At 37.8% G+C, this 24,196-nt stretch overlaps 1 protein-coding gene and 1 long non-coding RNA gene across 8 annotated transcripts in view; one reads left to right on the top strand and one right to left on the bottom strand.

The window, feature by feature from the left end:
- The window catches only part of LOC137240041 (uncharacterized), a 56,420-nt gene that overhangs the window by 17,428 nt on the left and 14,796 nt on the right, over positions 1-24,196 (top strand). Inside the window, exon 5 of one of the 2 annotated variants that reach the window (XR_010949587.1) lies at positions 17,611-18,244. The exons of the other annotated variant lie outside the window; for it this stretch is intronic. This is a non-coding gene — a long non-coding RNA (uncharacterized lncRNA). Of the gene's footprint in view, positions 1-17,610; positions 18,245-24,196 lie in introns of those variants that run through there. 2 annotated transcript variants of the gene reach the window in all.
- LOC137240039 (uncharacterized) overlaps positions 13,914-24,196 on the bottom strand; it is a 68,135-nt gene continuing 57,852 nt past the window's right edge. The window contains exons 1-8 of one of the 6 annotated variants that reach the window (XM_067765939.1): positions 22,798-23,229; positions 18,887-19,031; positions 18,226-18,622; positions 16,442-16,658; positions 16,040-16,374; positions 15,352-15,967; positions 14,963-15,298; positions 13,924-14,637 (exon numbers count right to left, since the gene is read on the bottom strand). In XM_067765939.1, the coding sequence (XP_067622040.1) occupies positions 15,067-15,298; positions 15,352-15,659 (540 nt within the window). In that variant the 5' untranslated portion in view covers positions 15,660-15,967; positions 16,040-16,374; positions 16,442-16,658; ... (1 more) ...; positions 18,887-19,031; positions 22,798-23,229 and the 3' untranslated portion in view covers positions 13,924-14,637; positions 14,963-15,066. Of the gene's footprint in view, positions 14,638-14,962; positions 15,299-15,351; positions 15,968-16,039; positions 16,375-16,441; positions 16,659-18,225; positions 18,623-18,886; positions 19,032-19,673; positions 20,150-20,170; positions 20,331-20,542; positions 20,743-22,797; positions 23,230-24,196 lie in introns of those variants that run through there. The other 5 variants (XM_067765943.1, XM_067765942.1, XM_067765941.1 and 2 more) reach the window with 5 other exon arrangements.

Below are 24,196 nucleotides of genomic sequence, written 5' to 3'. Positions count from 1 at the left end.
GATTTTAGAATCCGGAAACAAAAATTAAAAATAATTTCAGTCATATGATTTCGGTTAAAATTTTCATGTGGTTGTTGTATTTTGCCAGATTTTTTGTACGCACTAAAGCAGAAAGGCGTTGTACCCACCCAGGGTTGTTTTTTCAACGCAGAAGAATGTTCTGTGCAAAAAAACTATGGATCGGGCCTCATATGTCGAACCCTATCGGGGATATTTTGTGGGTTTTTGTGAATATTTTTCGACAGTAATAAAATTTTTATTTTCCGCTTTCGAATCCTAAAAACGGAGATCCAAACGCGTCTTTTGATACCACATTTCATAAGAGTTAGATGGTGCACGGTCTCATAAAACGTTACCGAAAAAAAAAAACAAAAAATTGAAAGCCGGTAGTTAAACCTTTTTTAATCAAACAATAATCTACAATTTTGGACATATTTAAAGAAAAAACAACGTTTAAACGAAGGATTACATTGAATAACTTCTTGACTTTATGGAGCGGCATTCCGAAGTTGGGACAGGGTGGCCGCAGTTCGGATGCAGCGAAAAAAGGTGAAATTAGGCGAACGTAAGTCCCGTTGATACTAATCACTACTCCTGGGAATCTTGTTTTAGAGTAATAAAATACAATTTATGCTGTTTGAATTTCAATCCACTTCGCACAAATATGCTCCTCAATAATATCTAAAACCAGTGGAACACCAAAATCATTTCCACAGCATTTTTGAAAGCTGCCATCAGCAAGGAACCTGAGTGTGGCGCATAATTTTAAAATAGGGGTAAAGCCTTCCCTCGAACGCGTTTGCGGAAATGGTCCTTATTGTGTTTAGTAATGAGCAAAATGCTTCCTTTCAAATCTGCAAAATAACTTAATTTGAAGCTCATCATTTGTCACTTAAACATTTTCTTACTTGGTGCTTGTTAGTTCCGAGGGATTGGAATGATCACGCGAATGTTTTTCGTATTATAAAATAGATTTCATATAGTATCCGTTTTGCTCTTAATAACAAAATCACTTTTGCAAATGCTTAAATTTCCGCCACAAATTCACCAGCTGTTCATTTATCTGTCAAATCATCACTTTCTTAGGTTGGCAACATCAATTCAACTTCAACTGAAATAAGTTGTAATTCGTAATACCAAACAGGAGTTGAGTTGTCTTAAAGTTGAGTTTTTTTAATTACAACCCAACTAAGTTGAGTTGTAAACGGTAATAGGGGCAGTAATTTTATTTATTTTATGAATTTGATGAAACGAAACATTGCAAAAATAATGGCAAATTACAGGCACGGCAAATAATTTTTGTTCCTTTCTCGATACATAGACGTCTTTTAGACTGTTCTATGGGTAAATGATCACCTACATTTCTCATTGATTTGTACCTATTCGTATGCCGGCTCAGAGTGTTTACGATCGCGGCGTCGGTCCAATGCATTTCATGCCTTGGCCTGTGCCACCTTCATGCTCTGGGCTGCCAAAACACTGGTCTCAACTCACTGATACCAGGTACACCATCATCAATCGGACAGCACACTCGACAGAGCCTATATCCTTCAAGGCGCCTTCATCCATCTCTGACTCCCAGAGTGACGACTGCCCCCATATGCACTTCAGAATTCTTCAACGTTGTAACGGTTTAACTGGCAAGATCGCGGAGATAGATGCTAATATGAATAAAAATAATATCCGTGTTGCCGCAATTCAAGAAACAAAGCTAACTGTCAGATCGGACCTCCGAACTTGCGACAACATTCACAAGCAAGATCGTACAAGGGGTAATGGCGATGGCCTTGCCTTTATCACCCATCACACAGTGCAATATAGTCTATTTCAACCTAACATCAGCCGCAGGCATAATACCTTAGAAAGTCAAGGCATAACCATCCGGTCAGGCGATGTAGACCTAGAAATAATTAACATATATATTCCCCCTGCCACTTGCTGTCCAAGTGGCTATCGCCCTGACATCAATACGCTACTCTGTGGCGAAAACCGTCTTATCCTTGTATATTTCAACACACACCACGATCTCTGGCATTCCACCTGACAGCAGAGGCAGGCAGCTAGCAGAGAAAATAGACAATACGACTTTCTGCACGATAAACTGCGATGCCCCCACCAGAATTGCAGGTAATTGCCACAGCTCACCTGACTCTCAATCGTCAGCGCAGGGCTCATAAATTGCGTTGAATGGCAACCGATCCGTACTCTAACTTCTAATCACCTGTCCGTTCTCCTTTCAACTGAGCGACCTGCCAATTTTATCACTTTTGAAAAGCGGACTTTCATTAATTTTAAAAAAGCCAATTGGGAAGATTACACAACCTTTACAAACCAATCTTTTGCTGATCTTCCCATTCCGACCGATGTCCGGCAGGGCGAGCATGCGTTCCGGAAGGTCATCGCTTCAGCTTCTGCATCTACCCGCTACTAAAGCCTGGCAAACCTGCCAACGAAGGCGAGTCTTATCGACTGATATCACCGTTTTGCTCCCTCATTTCACGGCGAAGATTTGCCTAGCCACGCACAAACATGGCTTCCGTAAAATGCACAGCACCAACACCGCGCTCGATGCCATTAACACTCAGATTAATTACGGATTAAATCAGCAAAAACCCCATCATAGGACGGTGCTCGTGGCACTTGACCTGTCAAAAGCTTTTAGCACATTCAACCACGGCACGCTACTCTAAGACATAGAAGGCTCACACCTTCCTGCTTGTCTAAAAATATGGGCCGCTAATTACCTGAGTGGTCGGCAGGCGTCGGTTGAATTTACAAAGCTTCCTTCGCCACCAGATGGAGTCACAATCATTTCCTATGCTGACGACCAGTGAGCTGCAATTATCCATCTTTTAAGGTTATTAGTTGACTAACCAAACAAGTAAGGAAGGCTAAGTTTGGGTGTAACCGAACATTACATACTCAGCTGAGAGCTTTGGAGACAAAATAAGAGAAAACACTTCGTTTTGTAACGTCGCACAGTGGCGCCTTTTGAGTTTTTTCTTTGCAAAAATCATAACATTTGAACCAATGACGATATTTAAAAAATGCAAAAAATTTAAAATGCAAATGAAAGCTAATTACTTGAAGTTTTATTGTGTGAAAGCTCAGAATGTCACAGATACAGGGTACTTCAAAAAAAATTCGTCAAATTCGAAAATTTTTGAAAAATGCAAAAACAAAATGTTTTTAGTAAAAAATAAAAAAAAATAAAATAAAATGAGATTTGTCTTATAATGACGTATTTAAGCATTAAATAAAATAAACTAATGATTTTGATTAGATAGCGTGGCACTGCCCACTTATGATAAAAAGTTTTATCTAAGTAGTGACGTAATCAATAATTTTACATGTTTTTTTTTTTAATTTACAAGCCAAATATGTATTTTATTAATAACTAAAAGTTATTGAAAGTGGTTCAATGAAATATTATTTGAGCTAAAGATTAAACAGCCAACGAATTTTGGAAAAGGGGAGTGGCGCTGCCACATATGCTAAAAAGTTTGATCTTAGTAACCGCTTTACAAATTTGTACCAAACTCGATAGACGTATTGATTTCTACAAAAATGTAATATCGTTTGAAGGTGAAATGCCTAAGGTTTAAAATAAATTTGACAAACTTCAGAGAAATGCAATAACGAAAAGTATATATTTATAAATTACTAAATTAATTAATTCTTTTATTTGAAATAAAAAATTAACTTGTACATAGATATTTAATTTTTCAATAAAGTAGAAAAATTGATTAGTAAATCTCTTTTACATTGTTGTGATAAGAAGTGAGAAACTTATTCTATGTTAACATAGTCATGGTCACTAGAACATATATCTAACAAAGCAACCATTTCTGAGCTATACGCATCTGTAAGATCTTTTTATGTTCTTACATGCCTCATAGATGATATGACTGGATCAGAAGATATAGCTAACATGTTGAAAAGGTCTTTGTTTTGTCTAACTCGTGATACTTTGCAGGTGTTCATACATCTATATCTTTTGTAGTCCTTGTTCTTAGATTCTTGAGCTTCTTCAGACAGTTCTCCTAATGGTAAGCACTGGTACTCTATTAAATCTTTTCCATGTGCTAAAATTTTATGTACCGTTGGTTTAAGTTTCTTAGGATACTTTTGATGCAGCAACTCTGTAGTTTTAGATGCATATTCTCCAAATTTGGGTCCACTAACTTGTTCATGGCAGTTTAAAATATTTAAAATTACTCACAATCTTTTCACAATATCTCTATCAACTCCTGTTATGTGAGCAGTCACTTCATCGTTTTCAAAAAATCTTCTTGAGGAGTTACCATCATTTGTATTTCCGTATCCATACTTTGGACAGTCAACTCTAAGGCCAATCTCTTTATAGAATGCATCCTGAATTATTTTTTTTCTCCTGTTTTGTTTCTACTTACATGTTGTTTTGTCGTCGAAAACTTCTCCTTGTTGTGGTAGTGTATAAGCCAGCTTCAAAACAAATTCCATACATCTTATCCTAGCATGCAAAGGAGATATTCCATACTCATAATTTAGTTCGTCAGTGATTGAATCATCAAGATTTTCAAAATCCTTTTGGCTCTTACAAATTGGATATTTCATTGTAGATGTCGTATTTGTTATTAAGTTTAAAACTTTTCCATCGACCATTGTTAGAAGAAAATCATGCTCTATTTTAATGACATTAACCTCTTCAATTTCAATTATTGTTGGTTCTAATTTGGCAATTTGATGTTTTATATCACTAACTGTAGCTTTTATGAGCTCTGAAGACTCCTTGTATTTAAATAATATCGGGCGATGACGGACGTGGATTTTTCCAATATTCTGAAGCTTCATCTTTTAGTCGCAATGGAACAATTGAAGCCATAAACATATTACTATCTGTAATTGTTTCATCGTCTACATTTATTCTTTGTTTATATGCGCTTTGTATTGATGATCCATCAGAGCCCCACTTAGTTATCAATGCTAGCTCCTTTGGCAGTGATTTCAACTTTCCTTCAGTAAAACTTTGAAGGAGTCGTGTAGACGTATGATCCATTAAGTTTTGTAGCTCAATTTCAGCTGATACTTCGGTCATTTTGGGACTTAGAGGAACTGCTTCTTTCTTGGCTTGGGTAATTTTTTTGTATCCAGGTAAAATATCGGCATTACGTTGCAATAATGACTTACGCAATATAATATATTTTTTCTTCGTTAAACCGAGATCTATAAACAGCGCCAAAGCTTCTTCGGGAATGTATTTCCTAGGTATCGCATTTGGTGGTGTGGGAATGCTGTTTTTGATCCTCATCAGTCGCAATGGACCTGCTACCGCAACTGCTTTTGTTATATGAGACTTCACGTTTTCTTCGTCTTTTTTATATTTAATAGCCAGTACTTCTGAAAAATGTGTTGTGGCCATAGCTTTTGTGGTATCAGACAGCTTCCTTGTGTAGGTAGAACGCTCTTCTATAGGTTTTGTTGGGCTCCCTCTAGTTGGATTGGTAGACGTGCTAGGCGTTTCTTCGTCCAAAAAAGTTTTGTCAGCTAGCCACTTTTCATGCTTACTTAGAAATTTTGAATTGTCACGATAGACGTCCTTCCATTTTCTTTCTATCATAATGTATTGTAAACAAATTTTTTCTTCCAGGCCTTCCTTTTCTTTAATGCTTGTTTCACGCGCTAATTCTCTCATAATAGCCTCAACGAAGTCCCGTCTTAACTTTGTAGATTTAAACATCGCAAATAGTTTCGAGTTTTCTAGATACATATTAGAGTTGCCTTCGAGTGTATCTGACTAAATATTAAACTGTGAACTATATTTAAAAATACTATTCACTTTATTTAAGTAAACAGAATACTTAGTTCCTTAATCTCCAAAAGACGAATTATAATGTGCATTGTATGATGGATAGCTTTGTATACCTACTCAAATTATTAAAATGAATTTCAGGTATGCAATTCGTAACTAAAACAAGTAAGGAAAGCTAAGTTCGGGTGTAACCGAACATTACATACTCAGTTGAGAGCTATGGAGACAAAATAAGGAAAATCACCATGTAGGAAAATGAACCTAGGGTAACCCTGGAATGTGGTTGTATGACATGTGTATCAAATGGAAGGTATTAAAGAGTATTTTAAGAGAGAGTAGGCCATAGTTCTATGGATGGACGCCATTTAGGGATATCGCCATAAAGGTGGACCAAGGGTGACTCTAGAATGTTTGTACGATATGGGTATCAAACGAAAGGTGTTACTGAGCATTTTAAGAGGGAGTGGGCAATAGGTCTATAGGTGGACGCCTTTTCGAGATATCGCCATTAGGGTGGGCCAGGGGTGACTCTAGAATGTTTGTACGATATGGGTATCAAACGAAAGGTGTTACTGAGCATTTTAAGAGGGAGTGGGCATTAGGTCTATAGGTGGACGCCTTTTCGAGATATCGCCTTTAGGGTGGGCCAGGGGTGACTCTAGAATGATTGTACGATATGGGTATCAAACGAAAGGTGTTACTGAGCATTTTAAGAGGGAGTGGGCATTAGGTCTATAGGTGGACGCCTTTTCGAGATATCGCCATTAGGGTGGGCCAGGGGTGACTCTAGAATGTTTGTACGATATGGGTATCAAACGAAAGGTGTTACTGAGCATTTTAAGAGGGAGTGGACATTAGGTCTATAGGTGGACGCCTTTTCGAGATATCGCCATTAGGCTGGGCCAGGGGTGACTCTAGAATGTTTGTACGATATGGGTATCAAACGAAAGGTGTTACTGAGCATTTTAAGAGGGAGTGGGCATTAGGTCTATAGGTGGACGCCTTTTCGAGATATCGCCATTAGGGTGGGCCAGGGGTGACTCTAGAATGTTTGTACGATATGGGTATCAAACGAAAGGTGTTACTGAGCATTTTAAGAGGGAGTGGGCATTAGGTCTATAGGTGGACGCCTTTTCGAGATATCGCCTTTAGGGTGGGCCAGGGGTGACTCTAGAATGATTGTACGATATGGGTATCAAACGAAAGGTGTTACTGAGCATTTTAAGAGGGAGTGGGCATTAGGTCTATAGGTGGACGCCTTTTCGAGATATCGTCATTAGGGTGGGCCAAGGGTGACTCTAGAATGTGTTTGTACGATATGGGTATCAAACGAAAGGTGTTACTGAGCATTTTAAGAGGGAGTGGGCATTAGGTCTATAGGTGGACGCCTTTTCGATATATCGCCATTAGGGTGGGCCAGGGGTGACTCTAGAATGTTTGTACGATATGGGTATCAAACGAAAGATGTTACTGAGCATTTTAAGAGGGGTGGGCATTAGGTCTATAGGTGGACGCCTTTTCGAGATATCGCAATTAGGGTGGGCCAGGGTGACTTTAGAATGTATTTGTACGATATGGATATCAAATTAAAAGTATTAGTGAGGGTTTTAAAAGCGACTGGCCCTTAGATGTATATGTGAAGGCGTTCTCGCGATATCGACCAAAATGTGGACCAGGTGATCCAGAAAATCATCTGTCGGGTACTGCTAATTTATTTATATATGCAATACCACTAACAGTATTCCTGCCAAGATTCCAAGGGCTGTTGATTTCGCCTTGTAGAACTTTTTCATTTTCTTCTACTTAATATGGTAGGTGTCACACCCATTTTACAAAGTTTTTTCCAAAGTTATATTTTGCGTCAATAAACCAATCCAGTTACCATGTTTCATCCCTTTTTTCGTAGTTGGTATAGAATTATGGCATTTTTTTCATTTTTCGTAATTTTCGATATCGCTAAAGTGGGCGTGGTTATGGTCGGATTTCGGCCATTTTTTATACCAAGATAAAGTGAGTTCAGATAAGTATGTGGGCTAAGTTTAGTAAAGATATATCGGTTTTTGCTCAAGTTATTGTGTTAACGGCCGAGCGGAAGGACAGACGGTGGACTGTGTATAAAAACTGGGCGTGGCTTCCACCGATTTCGCCCATTTTCACAGAGAACAGCTACCGTCACAGAATCTATGCTTCTACCAAATTTGAGAAGGATTGGTAAATTTTTGTTCGACTTATAGCATTAAAAGTATTCTAGACAAACTAAATGAAAATGGGCGGAGCCACGCCCATTTTGAAATTTTCTTTTATTTTTGTATTTTGTTGCATCATGTCATTACTGGAGTTGAATTTTGACTTAATTCACTTATATACAGTAAAGATATTAAATTTTTTGTTAAAATTTAAATTTAAAAAAATTTTTTTTAAAAAAGTGGGCGTGTTCTTCATCCAATTTTGCTAATTTTTATTTAGCACATATATAGTAATAGTAGTAACGTTCCTGCCAAATTTCATCATGATATCTTCAACGACTGCTAAATTACAGCTTGCAAAACTTTTAAATTACCTTCTTGTAAAAGTGGGCGGTGCCACGCCCATTGTCCAAAATCTTACTAATTTTCTATTCTGCGTCATAACGTCAACCCATCTACCAAGTTTCATCGCTTTAACCACCTTTGGCAATGAATTATCGCATTTTTTCGGTTTTTCGAAATTTTCGATATCGAAAAAGTAGGCGTGGTTATAGTCCGATATCGTTCATTTTAAATAGCGATCTGAGATGAGTGCTCAGGAACCTACATACCAAATTTCATCAAGATACCTCAAAATTTACTCAAGTTATCGTGTTAACGGACGGACGGACGGACGGACGGACGGACGGACGGACGGACATGGCTCAATCAAATTTTTTTTCGATCCTGATTATTTGATATATGGAAGTCTATATCTATCTCGATTCCTTTATATATGTACAACCAACCGTTATCCAATCAAACTTAATATACTCTGTGAGCTCTGCTCAACTGAGTATAAAAATGTATGTTGTTAACAAGTTCCAATAACAAAAACGACCTTACGGTCGTACTGAATTATATATACCTGCTCAGGCGCGTATTTATGCCCAAGGCTGTTTAACTTTATTTGACGTAAAAAGTGAAGTTGCAGGTGGACGCAGGTAGACTTTATGAATTTAGGTAACTGAATATTTCACAAATAACTACTGTTAATTTGACGGAGCACATCTTTTAACATTTTTTTTTCATCAAAATTTTAAAAAGGGCCAAAAAGTAGGCATTTTGAAAAACAGGTATATCCGCCAACTTTTAACAAAAAAAAAACAATTTTTTTTTAGTTCAATCCTAAATTAAATTATCTTTAATTGCTATACAAGAAAACGACAACTGGCCGCCTTATTTACTAACAAAACCATTTTAAATACAACGAAAAAGAAGAAAAATTTCAAATTTTTCCCAGTGTTGAAAATTGGTCAACTTTGAGCGGCTCTACCTGGTGAACTATATATGTATATATATATTCTTGATCCCTGGAAAATTCTCTATTAGAAACATGTATTAGATTTAGCGAACGCTTTCATGAATTTTTTGATTTTTGCGATGTTTTAACGGCAGAGGCGCCACTGAGCGTCGTCGCATCAAGTTCGTTTTTCCCCACAACTCAACCGCGTGCTATAAAAGGACGCTATTCATGTGGTTGAGAATAAAATGGCGGATAGTGCGGGAATCGAAATGACAAAAAATTTAATTGGAAGCATTTGGAAAACTGAAAAATTTATCGTACTTTGAGTAAACCATTAAATCGGAATGTATCTAAATATATAGTAGCCTCAATTACGCAGAAACCTACGCACATGGTTCTGGCCTTAGTGTATACCTGTGTGTTGGTGGAGCAACTGTACAGCAATCTAAAGACATCAAACTTCTGAAAGATACAAACAAATAAGAGAAAATCACCTTGTAGGAAAATGAACCCAGGGTAACCCTGGAATGTGTTTGTATGAAATTGGCATCAAATGGAAGGTAATAAAGAGTATTTTAAACGGGACTGGGCCATGGTTCTATAGGTGGACGTCATTTCGGGATATCGTCATAAAGGTGGACCAGGGGTCACTCTAGAATGCGCTTGTACGATATGGGTATAAATTGAAAGGTGTTAATGATTATTTAAAAGGGAGTGGGCCTTAGTTCATCCAAGGGCCCCCACTTAACACTTGCCTGGTTATTCACACAATGCAACAGATCTACAATTGAAGATTAAAATTATGCCTATGGATAAGCGTCGTATTACAGAACTTTGGAATTGTACAATAAATAAATATCAACAGCTAATCCAAAAGCGGTATTTTACCAATACCGGCGTAATATGGTGAAGGCGTATAAAGCGAAGGAGAAACGTTTACCCCGTCTGCATATGAAAATGTTCAAACGGAAAAATATATTTTAGTCATTATCAAATAAGAATTTAGTGTATATGGCTGATTCTCCATAAACTCTCAGTTTTATGAGTGCAAAATTGAGAAAAATAAACGTGCGAGTTTTGAATATTTTTTGATATTTTAAAGTTCATTTATACTTGTGAAATGGACTGTCAAAGTGGCCAAGCTTAAAGTATAAACTTATAGATTTGACAGGTAAATCTCTGAAATTCGTTTCCACGGTTGTGACCGGATTGCCACGGTTGTGACATTAGTAACAATCGATATAAAAAAAAATACATTACAGGACATAGTTAACACTCTTCGCTTTATTTATATAAAAGTTTAATAATATTTAACCGAAATCAAGTAATTTTTCTATGTTATTTGGTGTTTCAAGTTTAACCTTCACTAACTTTATTAAAAACAAGTAAGAATGGTTAAGTTCGGGTGTAACCGAACATTACATACTCAGTTGAGAGCTATGGTGACAACATAAAGGAAAATAACCATGTAAGAAAATGAACCGAGGGTAACCCTGGAATGTGTTTGTATGACATGTGTATCAAATGAAAGGTATTAAAGAGTATTTTATGAGGGAGTGGGCCATAGTTCTATAGGTGGACGCCTTTTCGAGATATCGCCATAAAGGTGGATCAGGGGTGACTCTAGAATGTGTTTGTACGATATGAGCTCTAGACTTTGTTTGTACGAAAAGGGCATCAAATGAAAGTCGTTAATGAGTCTTTTTAAAAGGGAGTGGGCCTTAGTTCTATAGGTGGTCGTCTTTTCGAGATATCGCCATAAAGGTGGACCAGGGGTGACTCTAGAATATGTTTGTACGATATGGGTATCAAATGAAAGGTGTTAATGAGTATTTTAAAAGGGCGTAGGGCTTAGTTCTATAGGGGGACGCCTTTTCGAGATATCGCCATAAAGGTGGACCAGGGGTGACTCTAGAATGTGTTTGTACGATACTGGTATCAAATTAAAGGTATTAATGGGGCTTTTAAAAGGGAGTGGTGGTAGTTATATATGTGAAGGCGTTTTCCAGATATCGACCAAAATGTGGACCACGGTGACCCAGAACATCATCTGTTGGATACCGCTAATTTATTTATATATATAATACCACGAACAGAATTCCTGCCAAGATTTCAAGGGTTTTTTATTTCGCCCTGCAGAAATTTTTCATTTTATTCTACTTAATATAGTAGGTGTCATTTTAAAAAGTTTTTTTCTAAAGTTATATTTTGCGTCAATAAACCAATCTAATTACCATGTTTCGTCCGTTTTTTCGTATTTGGTATAGAATTATGCCATTTTTTTCATTTTTCGTAATTTTCGATATCGAAAAAGTGGGCGTGGTCATAGTCGGATTTCGGCCATTTTGTATACCAATATAAAGTGAGTTCAGATAAGTACGTGAACTAAGTTTAGTAAAAATATATCGATTTTTGCTCAAGTTATCGTGTTAACGGCCGAGCGGAAGGACAGACGGTCGACTGTGTATAAAACCTGGGCGTGGCTTCAAACCAATTTCGCCCTTTTTCACAGAAATAAGTTATCGTCCCAGAATCTAAGCCCCTACTAAATTTCACAAGGATTGGTAAATGTTTGTTCGACTTATGGCATTAAAGGTATCCTAGACAAATTAAATGAAAAAGGGCGGAGCCACGCCCATTTTGAAATTTTCTTTTATTTTTGCATTTTGTTGTACCATATCACTACTGGAGTTGAATGTTGACATAATTTACTTATATACTGTAAAGATATTAAATTTTTTGTTAAAATTTGACTTTAAGAAAAAATTTTTTTTAGAAGTGGGCGTGGTCGTTCTCCGATTTTGCTAATTTTTATTAAGCATACATATAGTAGTAGGAGTAACGTTCCTGCCAAATTTCATCATGATATCTTCAACGACTGCCAAATTACAGCTTGCAAAACTTTTAAATTACCTTCTTTTTAAAAGTGGGCGGTGCCACGCCCATTGCTCAAAATTTTACCAATTTTCTATTCTGTGTCATAAGTTCTACTCACCTACTTAGTTTCATCGCTTTGTCCGTGTTTCGTAATGAATTGTCGCACTTTTTGTGTTTTTCGAAATTTTCGATATCGAAAAAGTGGGCGTGGTTGTAGTCCGATATTTTTCATTTTAAATGGCGATCTGAGATGAGTGCTCAGGAACCTACATACCAAATTTCATCAAGATACCTCAAAATTTACCCAAGTTATCGTGTTAACGGACGGACGGACGGACATGGCTCAATCAAATTTTTTTTCCATCCTGATGATTTTGATCAATAAGCAAATGAGTACATGAAGTTATGAGCATCATATGTACATATGCATGCATATACATTCATACATACGCGTGCACATATGTGATATATATTAATTAACGTATATATATTCGAAGGTAAGAATTAAGAAGTAAAGAATTAGATAGTTACAGATTACAAATGGTGTTGACTAGCGATAGAAAATTATCGATTGTTAATTATTGAAGCGTTCGATTTCAATTTTATAAGCAAAGCAATGTCAGCCATAAACAATTAGTTTATTTACTTCTTAGCTTAAATTATCTTACGAGATGTGCTAAGATACTAAACAATCATTTAGAACTAGATTAACAATATTCAAATATTTCGACTGCTCTAATATTTCGGGAATATATTTTTGTCTTTTTTTTATTTTTATTTCTGTCTTTATAATCTTATGGCCACCGTGGTGTGATGGTAGCTTGCTCCACCTGCCACACCGTATGCCCTGGGTTCGCGCCCCGGGCAAAGCAACATCAAAATTTTAGAAATAAGGTTTTTCAATTAGAAGAAAATTTTTCTAAGCTGCGTCGCCCCTCGGCAGTGTTTGGCAAGCGCTCCGGGTGTATTTCTGCCATGAAAAAGCTCTCAGTGAAAACTCATCTGCCTTGCAGATGCCGTTCGGAGTCGGCATAAAACATGTAGGTCCCGTCCGGCCCATTTGTGGGGAAAATCAAGAGGAGCACGACGCAAATTGGAAGAGAAGCTCGGCCTTAGATCTCTTCGGAGGTTATCGCGCCTTACATTTATTTTTTTATTTTTTTTTTTATCATCAGAAAGATTATAATTTCAATTGATATTAACACTGATTTATACATTAAAACCTCACGAAATTATAACATTTTCCCCAAAAGTAGACAACCTGCCACGGTTGTGACATTTGACGCGCGCCACGGTTGTGACATTTCAATGAATAACTGTACATTACACACATGTAATTCAAGCTAAAAGATTTTGCGACCGTTTTGAAGGTTGTGTTAGCGAACGTGTTGAAAAACCCGTAAATTGCAGTACACACAATGTACCCTTTCCGAGTGGCAGGTGCCACGGTTGTGACGTGCATTTTCGAAACATACCGTTTTTGGTTTTCGATTATATATAAAAAAAGACCGGTGTGATTAAGAAAGCTATATTAATAAAAAAAACTTTCAGTGACGCCTGCTGATTGAAACTGACCCCTACATGGTGCAGGCAAGCTCGCACTGTAGTAATAATCCCATAAACAATTGGACGACATTATTTTTTTCAAACCTAATCGACACTTTTCAAAGTAGAGTTAGGAATCGATAAATTAATACCAGCAACTCAGAAATGTGAAATATTTATCAGTGAATAACGTATTTAATATAAATAAAAACTATTATTCCCATTATTAGCGATTTGAGTCTGAACCAAATTAAATCATTCAAGAATTGAAGTTGGCGACATGCCACGGTTTTGACATTCGTATGGTATTCCCCATGAAATCTTGATAAAATTTTAATATGATACAACAATTTATCCTAAACTAGTTGAAGAAAGTCACTTTTCAACATTTAGCGTGCATAGTTCATTGATAATGCTTAATGAGTATTAGAAATCGCAAAGCGACACAAAACTGAGAGTTTGCGGAGAATCGCCCATATGGCTAAACCGATTTGGGATTTCAAAATCAACTAACCATCATCTCTCCTTCCTGTATCTTTCCTAAAAATTTCATGGCAATCTTTCTATCCGTTCTCGAGTTATGGAGTGACAATCAAAATGTACACTTCTCTTTATATATATAGATGTATTAAAATGTTACTAAATAACTAGAAAAGGTTATTTGAAACAATATGTGGCTGATGAAAGATAATTTTATTTCTACGTTACAATAAAATAGTATAAATAGTAAATATTCTGTGTTAATTTTATTTTGAGCTCTTAGTCCAAAAATCATTTAGTTGATGTGGCAAAATTTTTTTTGATGTAATCCATCAATAATGATTAATGAATAATGTTGATAGTATATCATCATTATTGTTGTTATTGCTCGAACCGCTTGAGGGAGGTGTATTTAGGTCGGGTTGTGGGTCCAGGTATGAGAGAATTTCCATTGGATCGACATCGGGGAGGAGCTGGAATTGAAGAAGAAAGAAAACTAATTTGTGTTGGACTTCATTTTGAGATATTTGCTGGATGTCTTTCTTGATTTCGAGGGAGCCTTCAATAATGTGGCCATTGGTACTAGGAGTTTGGCCGAATAATTCTACCAGAGTCGGCTAAACTCCTAGTCAGCTGGTTGCTGGTTGCAAAGTGGGTAAGATCGACGGCTGAGAGAAAGTTGAGAATGGGTGCACCACAGGGGGTACAAAGTAGTGGTTTATGTTGATGAGCTGGCAATACTTATAAGGGGAAATTTGAATTGGAAGTACAGAAACAAGTTTAAAAGGTTTCACTTACATTGAAATATCCAGCACCGTCATTGTTGTCCATATTCAATTCGGCATTCAAATATGTTTCACTGAGATTCGGCAAACCATTGGGCTGGGAGTTGATCAATGAATTTATAATTTGCTCCTGTTGTGGTTGTTGTTGTTGCTGTTGCTGCTGCTGATGTGAATCATTCGTAGAAGCACGATGGGATCCTGGTCCACCGGGTTGTCCACCAGGGGTGCCAGGTGCTTGTGGTGATCTTTTAAATTTTTTTGATCTGTTAAACTTTTCTCCATAGTATGCTGATCATTAACACCACCAACTTCACCAGCGCTATTACCATACATATCGGATGGACTGCGTCTATAAAATGAGGAAAGCGACAATATTAGATTTGCTACCCTTTTCTTACTTACATTTGACCAGCGCCGGGTACATTGGGCGTGTCCGCATTCATGTCATGCTGCATATAGGAACTCATCGCATGCGAGTTATCCCATGGTGACATAACTTTTGATTGATCATCGGAGGTGTTTTCTTGTTTAATATTCGTCACGTTGGGACCACCCATTTGGCCACCCATGGGACCGATTTGACTACTCATCTGACCGCCACCCATTTGACCACTACATATTTGACCGGGCATTTGTTGTCCACCCATCGGACCCATTTGACCATGCATTTGCGCGCCCATTTGTCTGGGCATCTGACCGCCACCACCCATTTGATTAGCCACTTATGCACCCATTTGTCCTGGCAGCTGCCCATGCGATTGAGCAACTATTTGACCAGGAATTTGTCCGCCCGAACCTTGTGCACCCATTTGTCCTGGCATCTGTCCAGGTCCTTGTCCTAGCATTTGTCCAGTCATTGGGTTGGGTATTTGTGCTGACATCGCGCTATTGATGCATACCTACGCGCCAATTACCACTCGAATCAATTATGACTTCATCCACATCGGTGCCATTCAGTTTATGGAGAATGGCTCAGATATACTGATCGATTTATAGACTTTCAGTAAGCGCAGGTTTACTGTAAATAAAGTAAGATATGAATTATCGTTTATAACCTTCGTTCGAGCCGCTCTTTGTTTTAAATACTTACTTGCATTCGGGACACCGCCAAGCGTCACGTTCGCAATTCATAAGCAAATAGGCTTCCAGATCAAAACACTGTACATGTTTGCATTCGTGTCCTCGCGCGGGCATACGTATTCGAGACTTCATGATCGGATATTTCAGTGACATTTTCGTGCACTTAGTCGTTTCCATATTACTGGCGCCAGCTTCCAGTGGCACATTAGACGTTGAGCATACCATGAAGTTACGTTTGATTTTGGCCACACAATGATCTACGGGTAAGCAATTGCGTTTGTGCAGACTCTGCAAAACATGCCGCACGGAGGGTCGATGAACTAGTTGCAGCACGAATAAGTGGGACTGGAAAATGAAAAAAATAGCAGATTAGGCATGTGTGTACAACAGTGCCTAAGTACGAAATACGCACCTATTGGATGGGGCGAAGCATTGCTACAACAACAACAACTGATATTTTAAATATAAAGAAGCTTTTGGAATTGACAAATCTAGTTGCACCTGGAGCCGCTTTATCTTAATTACACTTCACTTCAAACGCTTCTGAGGTTTTATTCGGACGTCTCTTTGTCATTGTCTGCTCTAATATTATTTATTACAATATGGTTCAGAGGAGGCAACTATGTATGCTATTAAGAATACGAGAAAAAAGTTTTTCGGAACATTAATGGTGTTTAAGTTATGCCACCTGGATGTATCAAAGAAAATTAAAAAGTATGCTGCTTTCCTATAGCCACCACCCTTTGATAGCGGAGGAAGGAAAGGAGATGTCTTACTTAGCTGGGAACTTTAAGAGGATAATGATTTGATATTCATTGGTGCTTCCAAATGCCTTCAGTAACCACTCACAAGAAAAATCTGATGAAAAGTGTGACCCGAAAGGTCACCCACATCAACCGGAGTAAGTTCTTATACATAGACTAACTTGTAGTTTATCAATTACTTTCGCAATTCCTTTGAGGAATGGAATGGGAAGTTCGAAAGTACTTTTTCCATTCTTTGTAATATATTTGAAAGAAATTTCGATTACATTTCCCATTCAGTACGGGAAAGAAATTACAAATGCGCAAAGTATTTTTTTTTTTTTTTTCAATGACAAACAAAAAAAACTTTGTACTAGAGCCTCAAAAAAACGAAATTACTTTTGGTATTTTTTTTTGAGGAATTGAAATGTAATCAATTCCTTTGCTGTGGAGTAAAGGAATTGATTACTTTCCTCAAGTACATGTAATGGGGAATTGACGGTAATTGATTACCTAAAGTAATCATTACTACCCAGCTCTGAGCGTGAGTATGGTATTGATATCGAATATCTCTATACCAATTTTAAGATCTATACCATAAACCCTTTTGGAGTTAAGGGAAAAGGAAACGGTAAGAAAAGTAAAAAGGAGAGGAAAAGGCAGTCGTAGTGTTAGAAGTAAGGGTTGAATTCCTATTCGATTTTTTGTCGCTCGACTGCATTCTACCATCAAATACAGGTAGTCTATCGGTATAAATTGCCGTTTAAACGGTGGAACGACAAAAAATCGACCAGTAAATTGACTCGTGTAAAGCAGCCTTTATTTGCATACATTACAGGTTTGACTGGACTACAAAAGTGCTGTGAAACGGAAACTAACTTCGAACAAGCAGGAATCTCAGGCGACTGGCGGTGGGCGTAATCATATGCACACTTTTAATAGTTTGGAAGAAATGGTAATACGAATAACCGCACTGGAAACATCAACTGAAGGTATCGAAGGTACAAATCGATATGGAAGGAAACAAAGCTCAAGCGCAGGAGGTAATGCTTCTTCCTCTGAACCCCCATTAGAACCAGATAACCTTGATTGCTCCATGCAATCTACGCCCGAAGATGGCCCAAGCACTTCTCGTAGTATAGTGGCAGTCAACGACAATACACCACAAACCTTCTTCTAGAAAAGCAATTAAGGATTCAAGAAGACTTTAATAGACAAACAAAAGAATTTTATAAAAGAAGTGAAGAAAAGATGGACGAATTGAATGAAAAGTTCTGCAGGTTGAACACTTTTAATGAAGAAATGTTGGAAGAAGTACGTCGTCATAACGTTCCCATGGAAACGTTGAAGAGAGAAGAAATTGATCGAACTTATTTATGTCTTTGAAAATTAAAGCAAAAATTTTTCTACAGTGTATAAACTACAACAATTAATTTTTGACATATGTACGTACCTCTTAATATATTTTAACTGCTTCCTTACAAACTTCCAAGAATTATTTGCCGTATTTGAAATGCTTCGTTAGTATTGCTTTCCGCTTCGTTTTGCTGTGTAGGCAATGATTCTTCCTATTCTCTTTCGTTTTCAACAAGAGGCTCCTCGACGCCGTAGTGTAAACAAATATTATGCAACTCGCAGCAGACATTTGTAATTTTAGCTGCTTTCCTAGGTGTGTAATGAAGCTGCCGCGCACAAAGTATACATCGGAAACGGTTTTTAACTACCCCAATAGTTCGCTCTACAATATTCCTTGCTTTTGCGTGCATTTTTTTAAACGCTTTCTCGGCTGCCATCCTCTGGAGACCGGAAAGGAGTCATGAGCCACGGCTGTAAAGGATAGCCTGCATCGCCTGTTCATAAAAAACATAATAAAACTTAAGGGCTACATTCTCATGGTATATGCGAATGAAATCTCAGACGAACGATTCGTCTCTTGACGTTTTCGTCTAACAACCATATTCTGTATCACTTTCCTTCGCCTCTTACTTTATCTCTTTTCATAACGTGAGAAACGTAAGAGGTGGGTAAAAATAATACAAAATGTGATTGCTAGACGGAAAACGTTCGCCTGAGCTTTCGTTCGCAATAAAGAATGATGCCCAATGATGACATACCAAGAATCCAAGTATTCCTTTCTCCCTCTCTATATGAGGTTTGGGGATACTCCTTAGCGTCGCTAAGATTCCATACATGAGAATCGTGGTTACTTCCTGGGTACCGTGCATCAATACACCTGATTCACATTTTACTATCACAAACCTGGAAATAAAAGTTGATAAAAAAATTAAGCCCGGTTTATCTTTTAAGGTCTATATTGTATATATGTAGATATTCGCATGTTATATTACATCATGTTAATCAGATTACAAAAACGCGAAATTGCATTTTTTTAAGTTTTGGTTTGGAACTCCTCATTTCACCTAGCCTGTGTAGAGGCACGTTAGCTTCTACAACAATGAACAAATAGATCTCCACACACAAGCTAGGTCTGAACACGTCAGTGATAGGATTAATTCCCAGTCATAGACTGGCCTTCTGAAATCTCGAACGAGAAGTTTTGGCGGTAAGTACAAAACCAGCTAGAATTAACGAATTTTTTGAAGCGATCAAACTGTGTAGAAGCGTCACTTTGTGTGAAAATAAACTTGCTTGTTATATGCACATATCGAGCCATACCAGCGAAATTTATGTAAGGAACAAAATTTACGATTTTCCGTTTTGATAGGAATCTACAGCCTCCCATCATTGACATCAGCTACCAAACTTTCACCAACTCTACGAAGAACGCTTTGGAAGTCATGGCCAAAGCAATTTTGTTGTAAGTAACATTTAATAACGTCCTGAACAACATCCAAAACGTACTTGAATGCTACTTTATTGACCCCAAAATTCTTCACAAACCTTTTAAAAGAACTAAAGTTCATTAATATGGTTTTGCGCACTTGTTTTGAACAACTTTTACTTGGAATTTTTAGTTTGGACACACACGATATAAAAAAAAAGATATTTTAATAGGGCTTCCTTTTTTCTGATCACAAACAGATTATTCCAAGCCTGCGCAGCTTTATGGTTATCAATAGTGGTTATAGTTTACAAATTTTGGTAATTCTATACGACAGCATGACACTGCTAATACACTGCCGTGCTTATAAAAAATTACCCTGGGTGTGTCCAACACCGGTTTGGAGACCAAAATTATATCCGCGCAAAACACAAAGAACAATTTTTTTGTGGGTACACCAACATTACAACAACCACATGAAAATCGCCAACTACAACTGCAAATATCTCCGGACAGAGATACAACTTTTATTTTCCGGTTTCGGACGCGTGTTAGCAGTGTCATGCTGTCGTATAGAATTACCCAAATTTGGGTAGTCGCACAATTATTCACGCACTTTTAATGAAAGTTTAAAAATTTTTCGACGCTCACAAAAACCCCCTTAGCCGATAAAACGCACTCTTCGCGATCCACATTATTTAGCAGAACACCACCGCTTTACATGGCATTGTCTGCCGCCACAGTCCATTTTATTAACTTCCGACATGTACTGGAGAGTTTAGAATTTCCGCACGGTAATATATTTGTTATCAGGGGAAAATTTTAGAATAGCACCCCCCGAGTTCGGGGTTAAACTTGGTATCAAATGAAAGAGGGAGTTCTCCCGATCACAAATATATATAACTTAAAGTGCGCATACTTATATTTTACGAGTTATTTGATATTAAAGTTTGCAAATTTAGCAAATTTCTATAGCACTTTCACTTACAATTTACACATCTTTCAAAACCTTTATGCACATAAATATCTATATAAATTGGCAACGATACACTTAAATTTCATTTTAATATATTTCACATATAATTCTTGCATTGTTTTTACTTAATATACAAGTTTTTATTAAATCAATCGCGCTTTTGTAGCAACATTCACATTTATGTATATATATATTTTATTGATGACATTACAAAGCTGTGCTGCCACATCTAAAAAACGGAAACGGTGCAGTATCGAAAAATAACTTATAAAAATATCTTTCATCTGATGTATATATATCTTTAACTTTTCTAGTCTTTATTTACCAATAATTTGAAAAAGCTCTTTTTTGCATTCGTGAACGAGCTGATATTACCTTATAACTCTTATGTTTATTGTTATGTTAGCCGATCCAACACCGGCTGCGCCATGCACAGTAATTCTGCGTAGAACACCTTTCCGCGTAGGCGGCCTTCGGCCGCGCTTATTTAAAATAACCCTGGGCTACGCCATGCCAAGTCCGGGTGTGTGGTATAACCGTGGCTACCGCCACGGTGATATTCTTCCGCATATTACCTTATAACTCTTATGTTTATTGTTATGTTAGCCGATCCAACACCGGCTGCGCTATGCACAGTTATTCTGCGTAGAACACCTTTCCGCGTAGGCGGCCTTCGGCCGCGCTTATTTAAAATAACCCTGGGCTACGCCATGCCAAGTCCGGGTGTGTGGTATAACCGTGGCTACCGCCACGGTGATGTCCTTCCGCATATTACCTTATAACTCTTATGTTTATTGTTATGTTAGCCGATCCAACACCGGCTGCGCTATGCACAGTTATTCTGCGTAGAACACCTTTCCGCGTAGGCGGCCTTCGGCCGCGCTTATTTAAAATAACCCTGGGCTACGCCATGCCAAGTCCGGGTGTGTGGTATAACCGTGGCTACCGCCACGGTGATGTCCTTCCGCATATTACCTTATAACTCTTATGTTTATTGTTATGTTAGCCGATCCAACACCGGCTGCGCCATGCACAGTAATTCTGCGTAGAACACCTTTCCGCGTAGGCGGCCTTCGGCCGCGCTTATTTACAATAACCCTGGGCTACGCCATGCCAAGTCCGGGTGTGTGGTATAACCGTGGCTACCGCCACGGTGATGTCCTTCCGCATATTACCTTATAACTCTTATGTTTATTGTTATGTTAGCCGATCCAACACCGGCTGCGCTATGCACAGTTATTCTGCGTAGAACACCTTTCCGCGTAGGCGGCCTTCGGCCGCGCTTATTTAAAATAACCCTGGGCTACGCCATGCCAAGTCCGGGTGTGTGGTATAACCGTGGCTACCGCCACGGTGATGTCCTTCCGCATATTACCTTATAACTCTTATGTTTATTGTTATGTTAGCCGATCCAACACCGGCTGCGCTATGCACAGTTATTCTGCGTAGAACACCTTTCCGCGTAGGCGGCCTTCGGCCGCGCTTATTTAAAATAACCCTGGGCTACGCCATGCCAAGTCCGGGTGTGTGGTATAACCGTGGCTACCGCCACAGTGATGTCCTTCCGCATATTACCTTATAACTCTTATGTTTATTGTTATGTTAGCCGATCCAACACCGGCTGCGCCATGCACAGTAATTCTGCGTAGAACACCTTTCCGCGTAGGCGGCCTTCGGCCGCGCTTATTTAAAATAACCCTGGGCTACGCCATGCCAAGTCCGGGTGTGTGGTATATCCGTGGCTACCGCCACGGTGATGTCCTTCCGCATAGTAGTAAAAATATATATTTTCCTTTTTCTTTATTAACTGAAAGGTGGCACGTTAATATTTATATTTGTTTTTTCTTTGTTGATGTGGCAGCACAGCTTTGTAATGTCATCGATAAAATATATTCATACATAAATGTGAATGTTGCTACAAAAGCGCGATTTATTTAATAAAAACATTTAAATTAAGTAAAAACAATGCAAGAATTATATGTGAAATATACTAAAATGAAATTTAAGTGTATCGTTGCCAATTTATATAGATATTTATGAGCATAAAGGTTTTGAAAGATGTGTAAATTGTAAGTGAGAGTGCTATAGAAATTTGCTAAATTTGCAAACTTTAACATCAAATAACTCGTAAACTATAAGTCCGCGCACTTTAAGTTATATATATTTGTGATCGGGAGAACTCCCTCTTTCATTTGATACCAAGTTTAACCCCGAACTCGGGGGGTGCTAAACTAAATCGCTGCCGAAATTTTTGCTAAATAACTTACGCCTTATCGTCCCTGTCAAAAGGATTGCAAGCGTCCCCCAACACTTTTCTTGGCACTCTTAAGCACTTGAATTCACTACGCTGCTCTTCTAATAACATGGCTGCTATCGAAATGGAATTCATTTTGTTTTTGTTTTATTTATTTATAAATAAATTTTTATAAATGTGATTCCAACTTCTTGAAATGGCCAATACCAATTTACATGCATTCGGTAAATACATTCCCTTTACGACGGGAGCTCATGCGTAATAATTAATAGACCCCTTAACTCTAACTAGTCGTATTATTGTAAAATAAGTTTAAAGAAATGAATATTTTATGTTTATTATTTTATTAAATGATTGAAACTATAATCGCCGAAATGTATGTCACAAATCCCCATATTCAGATCTATTAATTTTTGTTTGGAGTGGCATCATTGATAAAAATGTGCGTTTTGACAGCGCTCTCTCGATACAAAGAGCTGCAAATCCATTCATCTATGGCGTTATGGTATGGCACCATTCAAGGCGAATCTATACCAGGTGGTGACAAAGCGAATTCAACCAATTCGCCGTGCAGAAGAATGTCAAGTCAAAAGAAAATTTTCATTGATTTCGTTTAACTGACATATTTTTGTACAAGGCTTTGTATGGAAAATTATCAAGAAGAAGCAATCAGCTGTTGGGATAACACCGCCCTTTAAGGCCCGATTAATGGTGACTTATAACCATAAGGCCATAACCAAATAAAACAGCTGATCGAACCTACCTTATGGAAATCAATGTAATCGATTAATGGTGCCATACCATAACAATAACGCCATAACCATACCATAGCCAACCAATTGAATTTTGGTTTTCTGCCATATCCACAAACAGCTGATTGTTCATTCGCCTATTTTTTTTGCCATTTTGTGTATGTTTATATAATTTTTTTTTTATATAATAATTTGGCGGCCACCGTGGTGTGATGGTAGCGTGCTCCGCCTACTACACCGTATGCCCTGGGTTCGCACTCCGGGCAAAGCAACATCAAAATTTTAGAAATAATGTTTTTCAATTAGAAGAAAATTTTTCTAAGCGGGGTCGCCCCTCGGCAGTGTTTGGCAAGGGCTCCGGGTGTATTTCTGCCATGAAAAGCTCTCAGTGAAAACTCATCTGCCTTGCAGATGCCGTTCGGAGTCGACATAAAACATGTAGGTCACGTCCGGCCAATTTGTAGGAAAATCAAGAAGAGCTCGACGCAAATTGGAAGAGAAGCTCGGCCTCAGATCTCTTAGGATGTTATCGCGCCTTACATTTATTTTTTATTTTTTATTTTTATATAATTTTTTTGTGTTTGCCGCTTTTTTGTTTTGGTAATTAAAAATTCTATTGTTTTGTTTATTTTAAAGACAAATTAATTTCGTTTATTGTTT

This window comes from Eurosta solidaginis, chromosome 2 (genome assembly GCF_040869045.1).
Source record: "Eurosta solidaginis isolate ZX-2024a chromosome 2, ASM4086904v1, whole genome shotgun sequence".
NCBI lineage: Eukaryota > Metazoa > Arthropoda > Insecta > Diptera > Tephritidae > Eurosta > Eurosta solidaginis.
Note: the sequence above shows the minus strand (reverse complement) of the source record. Positions and strands in the feature narration are given on the sequence as shown.